A 25,281-nucleotide genomic window follows, 5' to 3' on the forward strand; every position below is an offset into this window, starting at 1 on the left:
CTGCCACAAGTTTTCCCATGTAGAAAGTGAACTTCCTCTCTGTCCCTAGAATATTGGTGTTCTGAGACAAAGCACTTGTATCCCTTTTCAATTACTCTTCTGCTTGTAAATTTTAAAAGTGAGCACAAATGCCTAATTTCCTGGCCACCTTTCCCCTTATTTCCCAAGCTTCAAGAAACGATCTTTATAACACATTTATTTAACCTCATGGACTTTGCTCAACTTTTCTCAGAGTACCTTTGTTTATTTTATTTTTTTAATGTTTATACTTTGTGTTTGCAACTGACACCAGTATCTTAGTCATTTAGATCTTACGGTTTTTCTAAAATTTAATGTAAGAATTTTTATTTACACTTCTTTTTGCTCAAGGCTAATTCTGCCTAGGTAAAGTCAAAATCATTAAAGTGTGGCTAATAGGAGATTTTCTAATATACACTCCAGTCAATTCTGTTCCCTCAAATTCTCAAGTGGATTTGTGAAGGCATCAAGATGCTCACTCCAATGATGCAGATCATATAGCTCCCCCATATTTGTTCATATCATGCAAATCTTATCCATGTACTTTTTAAAATTTCAATTTTATTTTCAGTTCTGTTCCCCTCCTCCTATCTCTCCTTCCCATACCCTTTAAAAAAAAAGCAAAAAAAAAAAAAAAAAAAGATCAAAAGCTGTTACAAATATGTATCAACCAAAACAAATTCCCACACGTCATGTTTCTGTGTGTATGTTATATCTGTATATTAATCTGCACTCTGAGCCCATTGCCTCTCCCTCTGGAGATGGGTAACATATTTTGTCACAAATATTCTGGAATTGTAGTTGGTCATTGTATTGATTAGAACTCCTACATTTTTCAAGGCTGATTATCTTCATGATATTGCTGTTAGTGTATTAATTGCTCTCCTGGTTCTTCTCACTTTACTTGGCTTCAGTCCATACAATTCTTCCCAGGTTTCTCTGAAATCATTCCTTTTATCATTTCTTGCAGAACAACAGTATTTCATCACATTCATATTGCCATCCTCAGTTTCTAATTCTTTGCCATCACAAAAGAGGTCATATAAATATTTTTGTAGATAAAAGTCCTTTTCTTCTTTGATCTCTTTCAGGAATAGACATATTAGCAGCATTTCCCAGTTTAAAAGTATGCATAATTTAATAGTTTTTAGGACATGATTTCTCCAACAATACATTAGTGTATCTATTTTTCCAGTCTTTCAAACATCTGTTATATTCTTTTTTTTTTTTTTTTGCCACCTTTACCAATAAGTGTGAAGTAGTTGCTTTAATTCCCATTTTGTTATTAGTGACTTAGGGGATTTTTTTCATATTGTCTTTTTTTTTTTTTTGTCAAAGGGAATCCACTCACTGTTCTGGAATTTTTATTTTTTCTCGACATTAGTCAATCAATAAATACTTATTAGACATTTACTATGTACCAGTCACCATACTAATCACAGGGCAAATAAGAAAAATATAGTCACTGTCCTTAAGGAACTTACAATCTAATGGGAGAAAATGACATATAAAAGAAAGCTGAAAAGGCAAGGATTTTGACACAGGATTATGGGGGAGAAGTCAAAGAAGTACAAAACCAGTGCTACTGGAGGAGTCAAAAAAGTCCAAAATGAATACAGCCAGGTGGGGAAAGAGGAAGATGTCTACCCTGCCCTCTCTTCTTAAGTGGAAGAATTTTTGGCTTAATCCTCCAAATTGGAGGGACAGAGGGTACTGATGAAGTATGAGTAACAAAGTTGATGGAATCTTGCAAGATGATATTAGCATGAGGCCAGCCCTTTTCTTCCTACTATAGTCATTTCATTGTAGTCTCGTTTTTCTTTCTTGTCTTCTGGATTATTTTAATTTTCAACTTTTCAGAAACTTATCATTCAAGTCCTAATTATCACCCAAGAAGCCCGATTTCCCTCACTGACAAGTGAAAAATCATAAAACCCATTGTATTTAGCTGACTTCAGAGCATCAGGCCATGCTTCCAAACTTGATGGCAGTCATCTAATTGCCAATTTCCCTGCTGCTTCACAGACTCTTCCTTCTATCCTGTAGCTTTCCTCTTGTTCTGGGAAATGTAATCAAAGCAATATCGCCATTGCTTCTGAAAAGGGGGTATCAATCATTTACCCTAAGGCTCCATTATCTATCTTTGTGACTTCTCAGACCAAAGTACCTCCCTAGCCACCTCTTCTTTGTAGGTTTTATTTACCCCTGATAAATAAATTCCTTGAAAGCAGGGATCAACTCTTTTTTGTATTTGTATTTTTAGGGTTAACACAGTACCTGGCACATAGTAGATACTTAATGTTACTGACTGATTCACCATCCGCTTTTTCCACAATCTGTTCTAAAATGTTTCTAGAAATCTACGTCAATCTCGGTGGTCTATTCACAAATTTTGTCTTTTCCCCTTTTTTGAAAATCTAGACATTACTCCTTTCCAGTCTGGTGGCATCTTCCTCCTTTTTCACGCTTTCAAATATTAGTGGCAATGTTTCATCAATCATATCAATCTTTCAATCAATAAGCACGTGTCAAACACCTGCAGGAACCCGGGCCACCAAGTAGGGCAACTAGGTGTTCCTTTCCCAGCTCTTTACTGAATCTTGGACATAACCTCCCCATTTACTGAGCAAGCGTTCCTTGCCGGGAAAGAGCTTCCGTCCTACTGGAGAGCTTCAGCACCCAGGCCTAATGGCAAGCGTCAGGGGTTGGGAGGGTTAGGACAACGTTCCAGGCTTGAGTGGCAGGCTGCAGGTACGGATGCTGGGAGGCAGGAAGAAGCTCCACCATTCCATGGGCTCCAAAGGAAACCGTGCTCACGCTCCTCAGCTAAATCGAGGGGTTTTGTCTCTTCGTTTCCTCCCTCCCAGAGTGCTACGCTGAGAATAGTCCGGGGCGGGAAGGCTGAGGCTGGGTTTTTGTGCCGCGAGTTTTGAGCAGAAACCAACGACAACAACAACAAATCCTTAGGTTTCACAGGACAACGATATCTATGTCCATCCCTCGGACCTGCCCCGGGTGCAAACCCGAGGCCGTCCGGGATACAGCAGGGGGCGCCGGCGGCTCCCAAAGGCCAAGACTAGGACTCGATCGAGGCCAGACGCCGCAGCCTAGCGTTCCGGGTCGGGGTGGAGGTCGCCCACCTAATCCCACTGCTCGCTAAACCCCATCCCGACAGGAGGTGTCCCCCGGTCTCCCGCCTTCTCCCGCTCCGGCTCCGCCCTCTGCCTCTCCAGCTCCGCCCCACTGCCCAGCCCCGGCCAAGCTCCGCCCCATGGCCGGCCCGGCTCCGCCCTTTCGCAGACCCAGCCCAGCCCGGCCCCCCGCCCGCGGGTGACGGGTAACGGTTACAAAGCATTTTCTCCCGCCGCCGTTTTTGCTTAGTCATTGCCTTCCAGGAAACAGAAGCTCCCGCGAGCCAGGCCCAGACTCCCGCGGCTAAGGCTCCGGTCCCGGTGACGGTCCCAGTCCTGAGGCTGCAGCGGCCGCTCCCGCCATCCGCGCGGCCTCCCTACGGACCCTCCCCTCGCTCCGTCCCCTCCCTCGGCTCCTCTGGGTAGCGCTCGCAGACCCTTCCTCCGCCCCCCGCCGCTCTCCGGGTGGCCCGAACTCAGCCCGCGCCGGGCTCCGGCGGGCCCCAAAGCCTCCGCCATGGGCACGGACAGCCGCGCCGCCGGGCTCCTGCTGCGCCAGGCCAGCACCCTGCACCTGCAGACCGGCAACCTGCTCAACTGGGGCCGCCTGCGGAAGAAGTGCCCGTCCAGCCACCGCGAGGAGGTAAGCGCTTAGCAGCCGCCGCGCCCAGAGCGGGGGGGGAGGGGGGTTCGGGAAGGGTCCGCAGCCTCCCGGCACTCTCCCGGGCCCCTTCTTGGGCTGACAGACGCGGGAAGCCCGGAGGGTTGGTCCGGGAGAAGCGCAGCCGCTGCCCGAGCCCGGGAAGCCTGCCCTCCCCCTGCAGGAAGGTGCAGAGACCCCTGGGTGTGCCGGGACACGAGCGGCGCGTGCGTGTGTGCGCGCGCGCGCGTGTCTTTGAGGGTGCGCTAGTGTGTGCTGCGTGCACATGTGTGTATGCTTGTGTGTTTAAATGGGGAAGGTTCAGGAAATTCGAAAAAATGTACAATCTAAGACAACTCCCCCCTTCCCCTCCCGACCATTCTGGAATTCGGGGATTCAGTCCACAGGCACTTATTGAGCACCTTCTGTGTGCCTTGGACCGCGCTATTTAATTAGGGTCTGCCAAGTAAGTCGGCTCTTCTAAGGCTCGCCGCGGCCGGGGCGCTCAGCCTAGCGAAGAGACCGCTTGTCATGTCCAGTTCTTCCCTGAACCCAGGAGTTGGGAGGAGAACTCATGAATGCTACCCCCAAGGCCCAGGAACTGGACCTGTTCGGAGAGGCTTGGAGTGGCGGCCCCAGGGCCAGCTCTCCAGGGCCTCTCCGGTGCCAGCCCCTGCCATCACTGGTCCTGCAAGGAGTGTTACCATGTAGCAGATGAGCAAACCGACTCCGAGAGTGTGGGACTTGTCTGGAGGCAACAGCGAGCAAGTTTAGGGTGCGAGCTAGAATTCACACCTAGCTCCTCCCAGCCTCCAGCGGCTCTTTCTCTACTCTTATCTCTATTACCCTTAGCCGAGGTGATGCGGCTCCTTGCCCGGGACCCAGAAATTTGAGCTCCAAAAATTGGAGTACTATTGAATCTTAGGGCCAGAGAGAGCCCTACAAGAGAATGGAAGTGATATAAATGTCTCGTGAGTGACGCCTTCTTTTACTATAAAATTTTAATATTTGGGGGAATAAAACACTTCCCAATAGATTAATTTTAAAGCAATATGAGAGTTTTATATGTTTGTCTTTAGAGGTTTGAGGTGAGCTTTCCTAAAAACTTTCTCAGACCGAGTTTAAAATAAGTCATTAAAAAAAAAAAAAAAAAGACCTTCCCAGTTGCCTTGCTGATAGTAAAACATGCAAATATGTTAATTCTAATCCTGGTGGTAATGGCCTTGAAAACAGATCTCTTTCCACATGTAGCTTTCCTGTTTAGTAAATGAAGGCAGGGAAAAGCCTTCAAGGCTGTTAAGAAATACTACAGAAGTCAGTTTTCAGCATATTTTGATTAATTTTTTCCATGATAGATGTTGTTTTACTCCTTCCACCAATTAAGATTGTCTACTGTAGTTATAAGAGACAGAGAGAGGCAGAAGTATCCCTTGGTGACCAGCTTAGTGATGAGCATTTCAGAACTTGGAACTAAACTGATAACTGGCCTCTTATATTAAAGCTTTACAGCCTTGCAGGACCCACCAGAGCCTGTCCTCTGTTGGCTTAGCCATGCAGAACTCAGGGTCACCACCTTTCCTTGATGAGATATTAGAGTATATCTTTTGAGCAGGTTCTGTGAAATGAGTGGTCTTTTTCTGTTGTACTTTTGATTTTTTAAAAATTAATTCTGTGCCATACCAGTTGAGGGATGCTATGATGGAGATAATTTTAAGGGCTTACAATTTTTTTGCTTTAAAATCAATCATTCAATAAACTTATTAAGCACCTACAATCAAGCACTGTGCTAAGTACAGAAGGCACAAAAAAGGGGTAAAAGGCAGTCCCTAAATTCAGAGAGTTCACAATCTCATGGGGAGACCACAGACAAACATACAAACTAGCCTATATGTAGGATAAATAGTAAATATGAAGAGAAGGCATTAGAATTGGGGGGAAGGTTGGGAAGAGCTTCTTGGAGCATATAGGCTTTTAACTGAAACTTAAAGGAAGTCAGGGAAGTCAGTGAGTGGATTTGAGGAGGGAGAACATTTCAGACTTGAGGGACAGCCAGAGCTGACAGACAGAATATCTTGTTTGTGGAACAACCAGGAGGCCAGAGTCACTGAACTGAAGGAACAGTTCCTGTTGAGGAGTAAAATGTAAAAAGACTAGAAAAGTTGAAGGAGGCAGGTTAGGAAAACCTTTGGATCTCACTGGAGATTATTAAGTAGGGGATACCATCAGATCTTTGATTAAGGAAATTAGTATCTTAGTGGAGGATAGATTGTAGTAAGGAAAGACTCCAAGAAGGGAGAGACCCACCTTCAGGCTTTGCGATATTCCAGTTTTGAGGTGGTGAGATATAATGGGCCAGACCTCTGGAGAAATATACTTAGGCAAGGATTCTTACAACAAGGTATTAACTCAGTGGAATTGATAACACAATGGGTAGTTTAGCATGGTGATTATGTATGATTGATTTAATAGTACACCAAATAATGGTTCCCTAGTGATACAATGATTGGCTTATACTCAGTATGATGAATGGATTTAGAGTCAGACCTAGAGGAAGACTGGAGGACAGACTTGTCCTTCACTTCTCCACTGAGAAGACCAAGGCCCATCTGAAGGTGCTCCGTAAAGCTAGCCCAGGCGAAGGAGACAGACTGAAGGACAAGCCAGCCACCACAAGGGTCTCTGTCTTGGAGTTTATTCTCCAGTCTGTGTCTGAATCCGAGAGCTTGAGCTCCAGCGTCCAGTCCTCTGTCTATCTCCCCTCCCAGATCTCTTAGCTCTTATATATGCTATTATAATTACATCATCATAGATGTCAATCTCATAGAATAGGTGTCAACTTGTAGAACTATACTAAGTACATATAAACTAGAGAATCATTCTCTCAATCCCACTGATTTGTGGATTGTAAGATTACTTGTTCCAAGTGGCCCTCTACAATGAGGGTCTTTCTTTATTAGAGGGGTGACAAGGTCAGAGGAGAGATGTTGCAAAGGGGAAATCGACAGGCTTTAGTAACAGATTGGATATGGGGGATAGAGCTGAGAGTGAGGAATCCAGGACAACTTCAGGTTTCAAACCTTAGAGACTGGGAGAATGGTGGTGTTCTCTGCAGTAAGTGGGACAGGAGGTGGGGAGAATTTAGGGGGAAAGATAATGAATTCCGTTGGACATGTTAAGTTTAAGATGTTTACTGGACATCTAGTTCCAGATGTCTGAAAGACAAGCAAGGAGCATTCCAACTCCTATGTCTTGATCAGTGAACTGAGAATGAGTAGAGGTGCAGGCAGGACTGGACAGAGTGACCAAGAAGACTGTTTCCGTAACAAGATTTGGGATAAAGGGAAATTTATTGCCTGTGGAACAGGCATTCCAGAGGGAATAACCATTTTTGGTTGCGACTTTGTGGTGAAATTTGAATGGATGTGAATAAGAAATTGGGAAGCTGGGGTTGGGGAATGGAGGTTTGGATGAGGATGGAGGCGTTCTGAATGACTTGGACATAAAGAATGGGACCGGGTGTAAGAATATTCATCATTAAGTGGAAGGCATCACCTCTTCCCAGAGAGACTTGGAGATCCATGTGGAGTCAGCATAATAAGCCCAGAGTCAGGTGGGGGAGCTTCACTCCTTTTCTTCCCTCCAAAATGTGGAGATTAGGCAGAAGAGGGTTTAGCAGGAGATGAAAGTTGAACCTGCTCCAAAGAATAAAGAAGACTCTTTCTTCCCTTTCCATACCAGCTTTCTTCATCCCTCAAGGGCCAGGCCCAGCAAGAGATGGAAGGAAAGCCTGAGGTCAAAGTAACAGAAGGTGGACATTGCCAGGGCCTGGCTTAGATGGGAGTCATTGCTTTAGGAAAGATGGAAGACCCTGAGTCAGGCAGGAGCTGGAAAGTCTTGCTCATCTTCTTTTCTGAATACAGTATATTCTCTTGTAATAAATTTACCTCTCTAATTATATTTTGCTTGGGCTGACTATAAAATTAGCTTGTATTCCCTGGAGGAAGGAGCTTAGGTACATTGTTATTAAGTCATTTCAGTTATTTCCAACTCTTCTTGACTCCATTTGGCGTCTCCTTGGCAAAGATACTGGAGAGGTTGGCCATTTTCTTCTCCACTCATTTTACAGATGAAGAATTAAGGCAAAAAGGGATAAGTGACTGGTCCAAGGGATCACACAACAAAAAATTATCTTGAGATCACATTTGAACTCAGAAAGATGTGTTTTCTGGACTTCGGGCCTAGCACTCTGTCCACTGTGCCACCTAGTGGCTGACTTAGGTACATACTGAGGGGTTTAGTACATATTTTAAAATTTTACTATGAATATGTTGAAGACTGCAAAAGGGTGTTAAATTTACATATAAGCCCTTATTACCTTGTTAAAAATAAAAGAAATACATTTCATAACATACTATTTCTTGTATGATATATATAATTCTGTGAGGTATGTACTGGGTATTGCAAAAGGACACCTGCCAAAAATGATTGATTCTGAAACTACTGAAAAGACCCATTTGTTCTGGGTCTGAGTCCAGCTAAGCTTAATGTTAGTTATCAGTGCACTTTTACAAACGAGATCTTTTAGATGTAGCTTTAATAGACATAAGTGATTAGAACCTTCTTTTGTGTCCACATTCTATCTTAACCAGTATATCTTTATCTCAATAGTTGCTTTTTTTTTTTTTTAATGAATGTGCATCTCTAGATTCAGTAAATATATTCATTCTTTCCACACTTACCTGCATATGAAAATTGTTATGAGATCTTTGGATGAAAAAAGTTACCCTGTAAGTCCCATTACCATAAAGTTCAGAGTACTTTTGTTTTCTTTTCCTTTACTAGAGTTAAATTTTATCAAATATTGTATGAAATAAGTGGACCATGAATATGTAGGACTTTGAAATCTTTTTTTAGCCTATTTTTTTGTTGAAATGTAATTAGATCAGTTAAAACATACCGTTAGTTATACTTCAAAAGATCCCCTGATTCAATTTCCACATTTTGCAGACATGTTTTTTATGATATAAGCAAAAGAAAAAAAAAAAACTTCACCTGTGGCCAGCTTTCTCCATGCTAAGCATTCCTGAATTTAGCCAGATAGGTCCTAGATAATGGACATATAACTCACTACCTTCCTCACCTGAAAAAACTCAGCAGGAATATCTATTGTACATAAATGACGTGGACCTCCAGCAGTGGAAGTGCCCTTCATGGAATGGTTGTAGACTTTTAGCTCTGCAGTCTAATGTTTCATTAGTCTGGGAGCTCCTTTTGAGCAAGGACTATTTTTTGCCCATTTTATAGCACAGTTCCTGGCATAATCAGTGCTCTCCAGAAAAATCATATATGTGTCTCATGAATTTTCATAAGTTCATGGATTTAGAATTGGAAGAGGAACTTTATACATCATTTAATCCATTCTCTTTATTTGCAGATGAGAAAATAGAGGTACAGGGCCACAAAAGAAGTGGCAGAATGAGGGTTTGACCACCCATACACTTCTGCATCATGGTCCCCAAAGAATATCTAAAGATGAACATATATATCTTTCTCCAAAAACTATGGTGGTTGACAAATCAATAAATTATATTCATTTTTAAAAAATGATAATAAATGAGTATCTTTTTGTAAAACATTAGGAAATGGTGTAATATAAACCAAGATTTTGGTCTTAAGCAATCTCACTCCAGGTAATGAGAGAAGAAGCCCATGGTCCATGCTGTCCTATTACTAGCAGAAAGGATTTTTCTAATTCTGAGCCTTGAATCTAATTACTCATAACAGTTGTTGAGAGCCTTCTATATTCTAATCACTGTGCTAGCAGTCTTTGGGCAGATTACAGAAATGAACAGGACACTGTCTCTGCCCTTGGGGAATTTGAAATCCATTATTTTTCTTGCTTGTTATATCTATTTTGGGGCAGCAGTAGGAACATTACATAGGAGTTTGTGATTTTTGTTATGGTTGTTCAGTAATTGTTTGAGATGCTTTCCCAACTCTCAGTGAGTAACTCATACTAATTATTATATATTATTCAAGCTGATTCCTGGATTTTAGATGTTTCTCTACCAAATCAGAAAGGTATAATTTAACTAAGTTTTCTTCTTCTAGTTCTAAAATTATATGATTTTGAAGTGTTTAAGACATTGCCCTTAAAAACAATATTCTGCTTGAATGCTTTTATATGATCTTACAAATTTTAAATATTTTAACTGGCATTGTTTCCTTTTTAAAAATAAAATGGTTGAGACTTCAGCTCTAAAATGGAAAATAGGTATAGATTTGGCCCTTTGGATTACATGAAGCCTGAACTTTTTTTTTCTTTTTTTGCTGAGGCAATTGGGGTTGAGTGACTTGTCCAGGGTCACACAGCTAGGAAGTGTTAAGTGTCTGAGGCCAGATTTGAATTTGGGTCCCCCGACTTCAAGGCTGGTACTTTATCCATTGCACCACCTAGCTGCCCCCAACTCTGAAATTGTGATTGCTGTTTATTAATCACTTTTATTATTTAGCTTGTTCTTTTTCTGTACAGATTAAGAACTTCCTTTATCAGTGTGGACAAGAAGCTATTGTTCAGACAATGGTTTTCAATAGTTATCTGGGGCACTAAGCTTACACAGCCAGGATGTGGCATTCAGGCTCGAAGTCAGAACTTTGTAAGGCCTATTCGAGGCATAATACTGGACTGTCTAATAACTGATTTATCTCTTTATTTAAATATGGAATGATAATTATAATGACCAATGTATTATTTTTCAGCTACGAGATTGTATTCAGAAAACCCTGAATGAATGGAGCTCCCAAATCAGCCCTGATTTAGTTCGTGTAAGTGAAATAATGACTTTCTTTAAAGTTTAAATATATTTAAAGAATTAAATATTAGTTATGGAATTGTTCATATCAGTAGAGAAATAAGCATAAAGTTAATTATGTCTTTTCCAGAAAAAGTCTTTTTTTTTTTTGAGGAAGACATAATGGATTAATATAAAAATTCCAATTGATAATTTGTAGTTGAGATTTGTTTTAATTGAATTACCAGGGGTCAAAAGAACAACTGATCCAGAAACATTCTACTAGAACCATTGGTAAAATAGAATTGTTCCTAATAAAATTCTAATGATCTAATGATAGTTTTATTTAATATAAAGCACATGTATGTATGTGTGTGTGTGTGTGTGTATATACACATATATTTATACATATGCATACATATATGTGTATTTATACATAAAGGAGAGGAGAATGTAACTGCCATTTATTTGCTATAGAGAATTATTAAGTGAGGAATCCTTCCCTATGAATGCAGGTTGGCATCTTCTCTACAATTGATAGTTTTAGAGTATTTTCTGGAGCAGAGTCACACCAGTCAAAGGTGGTTTGTGAATCAAGGTATTCTTGATCCTGAGACAGCTTCTCCTAAATACTATAATATGACGCTTTATGTCTCAGAAATTGAGGTCTTTGAATAACTAATAGCCCATAAGCTGACTTCTGGTAGAAATGTTTAAAATGACAAGAGAGAGACATAGAGTCAGAGAGAGAGAGATGTCATCATTTTTATATTTAGTATGTGTGTTTAATGTAAATATATATTTATAGATATAGGTATAGATGGCATTCCAGTTTTAAGTTTTTCAAATCTAAAATGGCATTAAGACTTGAAATATTCTTTATATCGTCATTTTAAACATTGTGCTAGTTTACCGACGACAGCCAGAAGTCCTTAGAATGTAAATTATAGTAGGTATAGAGGAAGAAAAGAATGGGCCATAAGCCAGAAGGATTTATCAATAACTACATAATGTACATATATTAACTACTAGTTATGCCATCAATTAAACGCTATTAATCGTTTAAGAAAAATTTACCACCAATTCTGTTTTCTGTTCAATCTGTAAGGTGGATCTAAATCTTAGGCCATCCCAGGAGAGACAGGATCTTGAATGGGCCCTATAGGGGTTCAGGTTCACTCTGGGTGTCTCATTTTGGGAGGAGCACTGATGATCTGGAGTGCATCTGGGAGAGAGTAGGAAGGTTGGCAAAGAGCCTCAATAATATGTAGAGATCAGTTGAAGGAACTGGGAATGCTTGGTCTGGAAGGGATAAGACTTGGTAGCTATCTGAATATTTGAAAGACTGGTATTGGTGTAAGAGAAGAATCACATTGGGTTTTCTAGGTTTTAGAAGATAGAGGAAAGATTAGAAATTGTTAAGGCTAATTTATTTTTGGGAGAAAAAAATACAAACTTGCTATGTAAAAGGGAAGTGGGTGACCTTGCAAAATAGTGGAATCCATTTCCCTTCCAGCCCAGTCTTTGCAAGTATGTTGTGCAGGGCTCTACTTTACTAGTTAACCGGCTGAACCAGATACCTTCAGAGATGCTTTCCAACTTTGAAATTTAATAATACTATGATGATTTGCAAAAAGTCTCCATCCATGCAAGAAACCTTCAGAGGAAGACTATTCCAAGTGTAAATTAAGTACATTAAATCCATATTTACCAACAATTTATTACTGTCATCTCATAAAATTTAAATTTCATTGGAATTCTTTTATAATTATAGTTTAATATGAAATTTTGTCGAGCAGTATTGGAGGCACAATAGAACTCTTTTATCAGTTATATGATGTAAATAGTAAAAATAATAATACTACTAAAATAAATTTGTTTAAAAGTTTCTGTTTTTTTGAATTTTTGAAGTACTATTGCTTTGCTTATGGATTTTTTAAGGTAAGTATTATACTTTAGCAAAATATTCCATTGTTTTCATTTTGTTCTGATACAATATTTGCTTATGGTTGCCTTGATTCAAAAACAGTTAGCTTTAAGGAAAAAAGGGCAACTAGGAGACACAGTGGATAGAGTGCCAGGCTTGGAGTCAAGAAAATCTGAGTTCAAATGTAGCTTCAGACACTTACTAGCTGTGTGGCCTTGGGCAAATCACTTAACCCTTTTTGTTCCACTTCTATAAAATGAGCTGGAGAGGGAAATGGCAAACCATTCCAGTATCTTTGCCAAAAAAGCCCCAAAGGAGTTATAAAGAGTTGAGATGACTGAACAACAAAATTAAGGAGAAAAACATAGTTACTCACTAATAATTATCTTTATGTACTCTACTCTTAAACCTTATCTTTTTATTATAGGAGCTGCCAGATGTCTTGGAATGTACTGTAGCTCATGCAGTAGAAAAGATAAACCCTGATGAAAGAGAAGAGATGAAAGTTTCTGGTAAAGTCCAGTCTTTAAAATCCACCCTATTGTTATTTATACAATGAATATAGTATCCAGATCTTTGTCAGGAGCAGAATGAACCCATACTGCTTCCTTAGTAGAATGTGACTCAGTTCACACCTGTGAGTCATTCAAATGAATGGAGAAGTTGTGTAATAGTAGGTAGAAATGGAAGAATGAAATTCATTTAAGACTTGGATTTATTCAAAACTCAAAAAATCAATTGTATATCATCAGTCAGGTATCACGTGTGAAAGTGAAGTATAAGATGCTCTTCATGGGGATGAATCTCAGTTCTGTATTTTTTTATGGTGCTTCTTCCTGTCCTTGGCACTAGATAATTAGATAAGCAGGAGTTGGAGCAGAAGAAGTAAAAGGGTAAAATAGAAATGTCATTGTTCCCTTTTTAGAGGAGATGTATTTGCCCTTCCTGTCTTTGTTGGGATACTATCAGGGAATAAGAATTCCATTCAGGATTTGGGGATGGGGTTTTATGCACATTGATTTGGAATTGGAGATCTTGGAGGCTATTGAGTACAACCTCCTCGTTTGAGGAAACTGAGGTACAGAGAAGTGAAGTGACTTAACAGGTAAATTTAAATACACCTAGTAACATATGCTTTATATATACTTTTTATTTGGTTTGTTAGGAACCTACTCTTCTATCTTTGTCTTTTACCCATCTACTTACAATTTGAACAGGTAAACTGTCCTTTAATTCATGAATTAAAATTATGCAAATGCTGGAGAAACTGAGGCAAGATAGAGATTAGAGAGTTTTTAATATTTTACTTGAGAGGGAGAGATTGTGCTGGAGGCATGTTGCCCCCAGGGCTGATGGCCAAAGCATCCAGCAGCAAATGTGAGTTTTCTATATAAGGCTCTAAGCTCCAGTAGATAGACAAAGGCAGGGGGTGGGCAGGTTCACTCTGATGAACAGGAATCTCCAAGAAGACACTATCAATCCACTTCTGACAAGTTGGGGGTAGGACCATAAATTCACACAAATTGGGAGGACTTAAGGGGTGTCCAACTAGAACCAGGAAATCTGGGACTTAGAGATACCAATTAGGTATCTGAGATAGGACATCTGGAGTTTTATCTTCTGGAATGCCAGATCTCACAGCCCTAATTATCTCAGTAGAACTGATAAATGAGCAGAAAAGGGAAATTGCAACCAGGGGATTGAGGCAGAACAGTTCAAGGAAACTGAGGCAGGACAATTAGGGAAACTGAGGCAGGACAGTAGGAGACTATGGCATAACACAACCATTTTTTGAATGCCTAATCTGTGCCCTCAGGCCCAGAAGCTGGAAATGCAAAGCCCTGAAATGAACCACTCTCTGGTGTCAAAGGGCTGTTGTATTTATATTGTATTATATTTTTGTATTGTATTGTAGTTATCTGTATACACAGAATAAATGCAGGGTGATCTGGGAGCCGGAGGAGGGTGCTGGGTACTTGAAGTTTGTCTTAGATGATTCTCTGAGGGGCTGGGGATGAAGGAGCAGCTCATCCTGAGCATTGAAGATGATCTGGACAAAGGCACAGAGGAGATAGAGGATGGTATCTGACAAACAGGGAGCAGCCCCGTTTGAATGGACCCCAGGAGATGAACAGGAGACTAATAGTTAGGCTAACGCTGCAAAGATGGCTTTGAGCCACTCTGTGAAGGTTTTTAAAAGCCAAGTAGAAGAGGCTATTAGTTCATCCTGGTGGTCACAGAAGGGATTGAGTAGGAGAGTAGCTTGATCAGATCTGGCCTTAAAGAAGCAGTTAGGTGGAGGATAAGTGGGAGGAGGGAAGACTTTTACAGCAATGCTTCCTTGCTCTCTGAACCCATTGATGAAGGGAACACATAGATAAGGAAGCTTCTCTTGATTGCAGCTGCATTTTTTTTTTTTTTTTTACAAACAGAACTTTTGTTCCTCTGCCCTGACAGTGACAGAATGGCATAGTGGAGAGAACGTCCTCAAAGCCAGGAAAACCTAGGTTCGAATCCACCCCTGACCCATCCTAGCTCTCCAGTCCTGAACCAAAACTCTTACCTTCTCAGTTCTCAAAGGAGAGCAGGTGCAACGTTGGTAGAGGGAGTTTTCTTCCTTGGGAGTTCTTCATACCAATGAGATCCCAGAATCAGATTTAAAAGGAAGTTGAACTGCCAGGTTGTGGAGGGTTTTCAGATGCAAGGAGAGGTCTCTGGAATTTTACTCATCAGCTGTGGAGTGCCAAAGGAGATCTATGGGTTAGGAATGTTCCTCTGGCAATTACATGGAGGGTGAATAGACTTCTACTTAATATAGGTTCTTCTCTTTTCATTTTTCTGCTTTTCACTGTTAAAATGGAAGCATCTGCTGCAAAAGTCCCTTCTTGCTTCCAAGAAGCTACAGCAGCAAGGCAAGAAAAGCATTAAGGCTGCTGGTGCTTTGGGAACGGAGTGTTGGTTGAAAATTCCTCCCCCATAGACATTCTCATTACAGCATTGTTGTAGCTTTATTATGAAGGATTGTATTTCAGTGAGTATCCTTTTTGCACATGCTTATAGCTTCAGATGAACACTTATTAGTACCTACTGTATGCAGTGTGCTACATTCTGGGGATACAAAGATGGGAAGTGACAATTCCTTAGGGAACTTCCAGTCTAGCTGGATGGTTGAATCTCCAACATAACCCAACATGATGCAACTGAACAAGTGAGCATAGGACAGAGGTCAGCACCAGCTTTGGGAAATGAGAGACAGAAGCTCAAGGAAAATTTTGTAGCCCCTAAACTGGGCCTTGGAAGAGAGTTAGGATTAGTGATAGATAGGATATGCAGATGTCAGAGAGAATCGGAAATGAGATTAAACATTGGGTTTCATTGAAACAGATATAATGTTTTCAGGGAAGTCAGGTGACCAGGCTGGACAAGTAAGTTGGAGCCAGCATTGGTTATCCTTATGAAAGCTCAGCCAAGAAGTGAAGCTCCCAGGTAAATAAAATGTAAGAATTCCCGGATCCAGCCTGAGCAGGCCTATGTTAGTAAATTCTAATTATTGGTCCTTGTGCTTGACTCTTAGATGCTGATCATGTTCATTTCCTCTTAACTCTTCCAGGTAGCAGTCCAGAAAAGGGAAAAGATTCTGATAGGGTCATGAGAAGAGGTCTGAGCATGTAGTAATGTTTTTGGAAAGTCGTATGAATTGAATTATAATAAAATGAGTATTTCAAATATGGAAGAGTTAGTCATTATTTAAAATAATCTTGTAGTATATCCTCATTCATTTAATTTTTAAATCAAATGATAGATGTCTAATTTGTACATAGTGTTGTTAGGCACATTAAGAGTATACATAAGCTCTGCCACATCAAAGACTTTACAATCTAGTTAGGGGAGATGAGCTAAAAATATGAAAAAATTTAAATATGAGAACATTGCATCAACCATTTTTTGAAAGAATTGGTTCCAGTCTAGATAGAACCTCCTTTTAGGATGGTAACTTGAAGGGACACTTGGATTAAGTGAATGCCTTTTCAGATTTAGAAAGGCCTATACCTGATTAAAGATAAATAGTAAGGAACTAATAGAAAGGAAGAGATTTGAGGATGCTAGCAGAACACGAACCTGGATGTAACAAGTTCCCAAAGGAGAATGGAATGGATAAAACCTAATAGCAAGGTGGATAGATAGCCCTTGCCTTTCTTTCCTTATTTTAATCTTTTCTCAATGGATCATTTGAATAAATTTACATTTTGGCATATCAGATTTACTTATAGTAGAGCATATTATTGAGTTATTAGAAGACATGGATCTTGTAGGTTGAAAATAGTGGCCATTTTACATAAAATAAAAACCATTGCCTCCAAAGCATTTATTTTTTTCTTTATTACTACTAATTTAATCTTAAATTCCAAATAATATAGGTTCTTCCTCGGCTAACATATAAGCAGACTTTCCTGTTTTTAGCTAAACTGAAAGTCAATTTCGAAATACTTTTCTACATATTGAAATAGAAATAATATACTGAGTGCAAGATAATCAAGTTTATACAGGCTTGAGAATGTTTTGTCCTTATTTAACGGGTGCCAGTCCAGCATTGGTGCTGCCCCTCCTATTTTCTTCCCTAGAGGGGTTGTGGGTATTCACTCCTGAGAATGCATCATTAAAGGTCAGAACTGGAATCATAGGACAGGCAAGATAGGCAGCCTCTTTAGCTGCATACCAAAAATAAGTAAATAAATAAACACAAGGAACATTTTATTTTTTAAAAAAAGTTAATGCATTTATTTTTGAGGCCAGAAAGTATTAATCTCCATGGCATATTGATATTTTGTGGTCAATAAAGTTGCATATATTTCAGTAAATAAAGCCTCTTTTGGCCAGTACGAAAGAAAACCCAGTTGTCTGACCTTCCCAAAGAGTGAACAAGTTCTTTGCCCTGGGCTGGCTTAAGGCACTAATGGTGACTTTAGGTCAGGAACAATTCACATTCTTGCCTAAGGGGACATTAACACTTTGGCAGACTGCCAGGTTCTCTTTCTTCTGTTCTTCCCTTAGAAGGAGGGGAAACATTTTCTTGAGATTTTGTTTGATGAGAAAGATTCATACTGATAGAAACTGTTGATCTCCTACTCTTGTCAAGTAAACTCTTTGAGTTTCGTGATCTGAATTAATTTGCTTAATCTGTCTTGTTCCAACTAATATGAATGTAATATAAACTTTTTTTTGATGAGTACATTTCTGCTACTATGGCATATCATTAAGGAATTGTTATAGACATAAACTTTGTATAGTATAGAGAGATAAATTCAACAGATAAAAGTGAGGACAGAAGAATTTTGAATACTTTGAAACATATTGTATATATATATATTTTTTATTTAGCATTGAAAAGTGAATACTTAACTAACTTGTTTTGTTTTTATTTGGTGCCTAGCAAAACTGTTTATTGTAGGATCAAACTCTTCATCAATGAGAAGTGCAGTTGAAATGGGTAAGCAAGAACTGAACTGCTTTTTCCTTAATATTGGAATTTATATTAATATAGTCTTATAAATTGCCACTAGTTGACATCAGAAAAAATAGACTAAACTTGTGAGAAATCATTTTCTGTTTTAAAGACTCCTTTAAATTTCAGATGCAGGAAGTATGATTCATTTTAATATATAAGGTTGATAATAGGTAATTATTTTAGTACATTAAACGTAGTCTTTGCCTTACAACTAAGTACACTGTTGAATGTGGTAGAACCCAGGTTATCATTTTTAGTGGTGTTTTATTAATTTTATTGCTATCTGAAAAATAGCACAAAATTATAGTTTACCCTGTCTAATGTTTTCCACAACGTCCCCTTGCAGCTCTGTAGTCACTCTGATATTAGGTGGATAATGTTATAAATTTTTTTCCTGTTACTAATGGAAAAGTATTGTTGTTGACAACTGAAATAAACAGTTTATAACTTTCCATCTTTAAAATGAGCAGTCATGTTTAAAAACATGCTGATACTGATAAATGCTTATGCTTTATGAAAGTCAATTACTTGTTTCTATAAATGTAGAAGAATGCAAATTCATTTACCAGAGTCTTATTTTTAGATAAGGAAGGATCTAAAAATATTAACCAGGAAACTTTAGAGGCATATACTTGAGGTAGCATGGTGTAGGTAGATTTTTTTTTTCTTTCTACCTTTACAGCAAGAGCAGTGAAGAAATGGAGACTTCCCAGCAGGAGTCTCAGACGCAGAAGAAAGGGGCCACACTGTCCACAGTTAGAGGCCTCACATAAGACTGTGTGCTCTGGAAGTACAGGGAGGAAGTAATAGTCACTTGTCTGCTAGACAAAACAAGACAGGAGATAAATTAAAAGAAGGGGTGTGGGGAGAGACAGACAATTGGATCAGAAGCTGGCCTGGAATATGGACAGGATCCTGGGAGCTGCTTCAAGAGTATTGGAAATGCATCTTTCAGATGTGTGGTCCAGAACTGTCTGAATATTCTGCTCTGTCTGCTCTCCTGTCAGCATGCTCTGCTCTGGGAATTGCTCAGCTGGATTCTGTGATCATTGCTTCACCCCCTGTTGAAGATGGAGTTAATCTTGCCTTGGAGCATCTACAGCCTTATTGGGAAGAACTAGAGAACTTGGTTCAGAACAAAAAGGTCGTGGCCATAGGGACCTCTGACCTGGACAAAGCCCAGTTGGAGCAGCTATACCAATGGGCACAGGTAAAAGACTAAGACTGTTAAAAAAAATTGTAAATGCCTCAAGGAGGAAACAGGATTTTAAGGTCTTTGTCTTAACCCATAGTATAGAACTCAGTATCTATAGGTTTTTCTGAGTGTAAAAGTTTTAAGATATAAAAGGGAAATTTAATAAAGTAACTTCATATCTCTGATTAATATTAGGGATTATTATGTTATTATTAACCTCAGTTGAATAAATTAAAATATTTTTAAATGTACATTGAAACATTCATAGAGAGATGAGAAGATATTGGTTCTTTGCTACTTATCTGATCAAAACATTGTGTCCTTTATGTATTGGTTACATTAGACTGATCTGCCAGAATATCCTTAATAAAATTTTGTTGATAGCATTATTTATTGAAATTCTTACTTAATAGAATTATCCTTTTATTGCACATGTGAGTTGGAGAGGGAGGCTTTGTTTTTATCTCCCACATCTATTTTTACTCCCTTATTCACTTCTGTCCTTTCCTCTTTCAAGAATTTTAATCTTATTGTGACTCAGAGAGCCCCAGGCACTGGAAGTGTCCATCACCAAAATAGTGCATGTGGTGCAGTGGAGAGAGTGAGTTGAGAGGCAGGGGACCTCGGTTCAAATAGTGGCTTTGTTGCTTCCTGCCTGGGTGACTTTGGAAAGCCACTTCTTTTGCTAGGTATCAGTGCCCCCAGGGTGAAATAAAGAGACTGGATTGGATGATCTTTCAGTGCCTTCCAGCTCTCACTGGATGGGTGAGATTATGGATCTTATGATTCTATGGATTTGATCCTCTTCCTTCCCTAAAATCTTCCCCCTTCCTTTGCTAATTAGTCTTTAAGACCAGAATATTGTGTATTTTAAAGCAAATGCAGCATTCTGTTAAGTGAGTCTTATAGTAGGCATTTTTAGCATTAGATATTTAACATTTTTCTTATCTTAGTCATTTATCCTAACTTAGTATCGTTGTCATAGGCTAATGAATATATTGATAATTTCATCATTTGAAAACTTGGTATTGAAATGATTTCTTTAGTAGCTCCCAAAGTGGAAGAAGTACTTTGTTGTAACTATAGCAGTAGAAAAATACATTAGTGTCATTCCTTTTATTTTTCTGCAGCATCACTTGTAAATTTTTTTTTCCCTGTAAATTTTTGTGAAATTTTTAAGTAATTTTGGAAAAATCTGATCATTGTTCCTCCTTCCTTCTTTTGCTACTGTGACATTCTGCTACAGTAAGAATCATAGATGGCGATGGCGACCTCTGAATTTCATGATAAAAGTCTGTAACAATACTGTTCTTTGCTTATAAAACTTAATACTTTAAAAGACCCTTAAAAACTGAATGTGCCTGTCAATTGAGTTTTGATTTCCTTGTAATGTATATACTTTTCTTATGTGTAGTAGTGACCCATGCATGTGTCCTTGAACTAGGTTCTGAATAAAGCTTGATTGGAACTGTGCTTAGAAAAGTGTTTTTTATTTGAAAGCAGGAACTTATACGTTTCTAAGAATTCAAGATTGATCTTGAAAATCTTAGTTAAATGAAAATTCTTTTCACTTACAGGTAAAGCCAAATAGTAACCAAGTTAATCTTGCCTCCTGCTGTGTGATGCCACCTGATTTAACAGCATTTGCTAAGGAATTTGACATCCAGCTATTAACGCATAATGATCCCAAAGGTGAGCCTGATATTTCCATTTATAAAGATAGGCAAAAATATCTCTTAGCTATACAAAAAAGCCTATTAGGTTTTAACCATGTGCTATGATAGATATGAAACTCTGGGATCTGAAATGATTATCTGAGTGAATTCAAAATTCCTTTGAATTTTATTCTCAGAAAGTCTCCCATTTCTTTCTGGATAAGCAAAAAGAAAAGAAGTAGAGCAGAGTCTAAAAGTCTGATCTGTTGATATATGCAAAAATTGGAACAGTTGAATTTTTCCCTCCTAAGATATCCTAAATAATAATGCAACATTATTTTCAGAGAATCAGGATGCCACCTTATTAAAGAAAGTATCAGGATATCTGAGTAATCTGGGAAAAGTACTTGCAATTTAATCACTAAGTAATTGAAAACTTAATACTTATGACCTATCATTTTGAGTAATGTGTAACTGCACGCTCTTCTCGGCTCGGAATTATTAGATTTTTGTAGTTATTGATCTGAAATATCATTTCAATCAAAGTATTCTGATAATGAGGGAAGATAATCTACCTTTTTAAAAATGTTAGCAACATGAAGCAAATTAACATGATTAGCAGTTAGAATGAGAGCATATAGCATAGCTTTCACATGTTTGTTACAAGAAGCTAAAGCCTGGAATATTCTCATAGTTGTATATCAATGTTATTCTTTTATGTGTACCCTTGAGGGACAGTGTTCGTATCCCCAAATGTAGAATACCCTAAGTGGCACATGTTATGCATTAGTAAATTTTTTTTTTCCCTTTCATTTCATTCATTCAACAAGAAAACTTTGTGGAAATGCTTAAAACTCCAAGGATCTAAAGTCTTCATGACAAATACAAGTACTAAAAGAGCATAGTATAGCATAAGGAGTTTTGTTAGCATGTTACCACAGAAGAACTATATTGAAAAGTGATATAAAAGGATATAATACCTTTTATACAAGAAAGGAGAAGATGGGTCTGTCATGTAAGAGAAATGAGGATTTATGGAGCAATGAGGGCAAAAAATATAGAGAAGAGGGGCTGCCAACTGCAATTACAGAACATATGCCCACCCTGGTGAAACCATTGATGATACCAACTATTAGTCAAATTAAGAAAAATCTCCTTTGTACTCAAAGAGACTGTTGTTAAGGAAGTGGGGAAAGGGAATAAATGTTCTATTAGTGTTTACAAGTTAACATAAATGGAAAATGCTATCCCCATTCAGGGAAAGAGCTATGATGACTGAAAACAGATCAAAGCATTTTATTTTCATCTTTGTTGTTTATTTGCTTTTTCTTTCTTATAGTTTTTCTCTTTTGTTATGGATTTCTCTTTCACAATATAACTAATATGAAAATATGTTTTAAATGATTATACGTGTAACAAAAAAGGTTAGCCCAAGCTTCCTGTATAAGAGAGTGATGATTGGATTTAATTTCATCAATTTTAAATATACTATGGATAATTAAATTATATTATTACATTATAATTTAATTGTTAAGGTTAAATTATATTTATTAATTAAGATTAGATAGTATTTATTAAACATTGAGATTAATTAATATTTACTTGAATAGGGAGTACAAATATCAAAGTATCTACTTTTAGGAAGAGAGCTCTATCTGAAGATACACACACACACACACACACACATATAATATTATATAAGTAGAATCAGTATAAATAAACACAAAACAGGTACAGACCTATTTATTTCTATTGAATCTACTTTTATACAAAACAAGGATAGACAGATTGAGCAGGTAATATGGTACAGTGGATAGAGTACTTAGGCCTGGAGTTAGGAAGACCTAAGTTCACATCTACCTCAGATACCTATATTTGACATGTCACTTAATCTTATTTGTCTCAGTTTCTTCATCTATAAAATGAGCCAGAAAAGAAAAGAATAGCTAGTGTAGAAATATTAATACTTATTTCTCTAAATTGGAAACTTAATTCTAAAGGAACCAAAGGCAGTTTATTAGAGAGTTATTTTTATAGAGGTTTTAACAGACTTAATAAGTTGATCTTTCAATACAATACAAATAGGAACAAACATTACTTTTGCTGGTACCTTGCTTCCCTGTGACATTTTTCTCTGACATTTAGATTAAATTACTACTCCATTATTATGGTAAAATAAATACCTAGATGAATCTCTGTCACTCTTTTGAGTAGGCATTTGTGTGTGTATGTATATATGTAGAGGAATTTAATATGTACAAAAGTATGTAAACAAAAATATGGAAAGATTGTTGATTGTTTTATGTGGTACCTCATTTATCTTTTAATCACAACAAAGAAAATTTTATTTTTTATAATAGCTTTTTATTTTTCCAAATACATGCAAAGACAGTCTTCAGCATTCACCTTTGCAAATCTTTGTGTTCCAAACTTTTCTCCCTTTCTTCTACTTCTCCCCTCATCCCCAGATAGTCAGCAATCCTATTTAGTTAATTATTTCTTTGTTTTTTATGTTGCACACAAAAAGTCAGATCAAAAGGGCAGGGGGATACAAGAAAAAGAAAAAAAACCCAAGCAAACAGCAACAAAAAAGGTGAAAATACCAAACTTTGGTCCATATTCAGACTCCATAGTTTTTTTCTGGATGAGGATGGCACTTCCCATCACAAATCTATTGGAATTGCCTTGAACCATCTCATTGCTGAAAAAAGCCAAGTCTATTGCAGTTGATCATCACATAATCTTCTTGTTGCTGTATACAATGTTCTCTTGGGTACCTTATTTATCTTTTCATCTTCCTCAGTATGCTAGAATAATGCTTTGCACATAAATGTTTAATTTGTGTCTGAATAAATAAATGTGTTGTCTGTCATTACCATTCAGGCACTATGTTATCTTAATAGCTTTGATTCTAAACTTTTAGTTAGAGAACTTTGTCTAGGTTAGTTCTGGTTGTACTGCTAAAAAAAAAACCATAATAAACTTTGACCCATTGTGGAGAAATTCTTCTCTTAAAAGGAATGTCAAAGTCAGTTATTTTAGTCATTCCTGAGGAGTTAATGAAGCAGTTAGGTTTTTTTTTTTTTTTTTTGAATTCAGGTATGTTTATTTATTTATTTTTTAATTTTTATTTAATAATTACTTTATATTGACAAAATCCATGCCAGGGTAATTTTTTTTTTTTTTTACAACATTATCCTTTGCACTCGTTTCTGTTCCAATTTTTTTCCCCTCCCTCCCTCCACCCCCTCCCCTAGATGGCAAGCAGTCCTTTATATGTTGGATATGTTGCAGTATATCCTAGATACAATATATGTTTGCAGAACGAACAGTTCTCTTGTTGCATAGGGAGAATTGGATTCAGAAGGTATAAATAACCCGGGAAGAAAAACAAAAATGCAGATAGTTCACATTCGTTTCCCAGTGTTCTTTCTTTGGGTGTAGCTGCTTCTGTCCGTCATTTATCAATTGAAACTCAGGTCTCTTTGTCAAAGAAATCCACTTCCATCAAAATATGTCCTCATACAATATCGTTGTCGAGGTGCATAATGATCTCCTGGTTCTGCTCATCTCACTTAGCATCAGTTCATGTAAGTCTCGCCAGTCCTCTCTGTATTCATCCTGCCGTCATTTCTTACAGAACAATAATATTCCATAACATTCATATACCACAATTTACCCAGCCATTCTCCAATTGATGGGCATCCATTCATTTTCCAGTTTCTAGCCACTACAAATAGGGCTGCTACAAACATTTTGACACATACAGGTCCCTTTCCCTTCTTTAGTATTTCTTTGGGATATAAGCCCAATAGAAACACTGCTGGATCAAAGGGTATGCACAATTTGATAATTTTTTGGGCATAATTCCAGATTGCTCTCCAGAATGGTTGGATTCGTTCACAACTCCACCAACAATGCATTAGTGTCCCAGTTTTCCCGCATCCCCTCCAACATTCATCATTATTTTTTCCTGTCATCTTAGCCAATCTGACAGGTGTGTAGTGGTATCTCAGAGTTGTTTTAATTTGCATTTCTCTGATCAATAATGATTTGGAACACTCTTTCATATGAGTGGTAATAGTTTCAATTTCATCGAAGCAGTTAGGTTAATGAATAGTATAAACTCTTTGATTGAGATAATTTTGCTTAGTTTCCATATTTATGACATCACAGCTTTTGGGGAAAGAGACCCTAGATAGTTAATTCATAAACTTACTAAACAATATGGTCTTTAGAATCTTGAGATACATCTCAAAGAGGGTTTACAGTGTTGTTGTAAACCATATGAAAGGTAAATTAAGAGGCCAAAAAGATCATTTTGATCTGGAAGGAAGAGCCTTTATTCTTGTAGAATAATCTTAATTACCCACAGTGAATTTTTTATTGCTTTTGTCATTAATTGGTCATGTGTTCAG

At 38.1% G+C, this 25,281-nt stretch overlaps 1 protein-coding gene across 1 annotated transcript in view; it reads left to right on the forward strand.

The window, feature by feature from the left end:
• Positions 1-329: 329 nt before the first annotated feature.
• GCLM (glutamate-cysteine ligase modifier subunit) overlaps positions 330-25,281 on the forward strand; it is a 29,563-nt gene continuing 4,611 nt past the window's right edge. Inside the window, exons 1-6 of the mRNA XM_051993315.1 lie at positions 330-3,792; positions 10,549-10,614; positions 12,935-13,019; positions 17,939-17,995; positions 19,021-19,223; positions 20,786-20,900. Of these exons, the coding sequence (XP_051849275.1) occupies positions 3,667-3,792; positions 10,549-10,614; positions 12,935-13,019; positions 17,939-17,995; positions 19,021-19,223; positions 20,786-20,900 (652 nt within the window). The 5' untranslated portion in view covers positions 330-3,666. The remainder of the gene's footprint in view (positions 3,793-10,548; positions 10,615-12,934; positions 13,020-17,938; positions 17,996-19,020; positions 19,224-20,785; positions 20,901-25,281) is intronic.

The sequence above is a fragment of the Antechinus flavipes genome, chromosome 4 (assembly GCF_016432865.1).
Source record: "Antechinus flavipes isolate AdamAnt ecotype Samford, QLD, Australia chromosome 4, AdamAnt_v2, whole genome shotgun sequence".
Taxonomy (NCBI): Eukaryota; Metazoa; Chordata; class Mammalia; order Dasyuromorphia; family Dasyuridae; genus Antechinus; species Antechinus flavipes.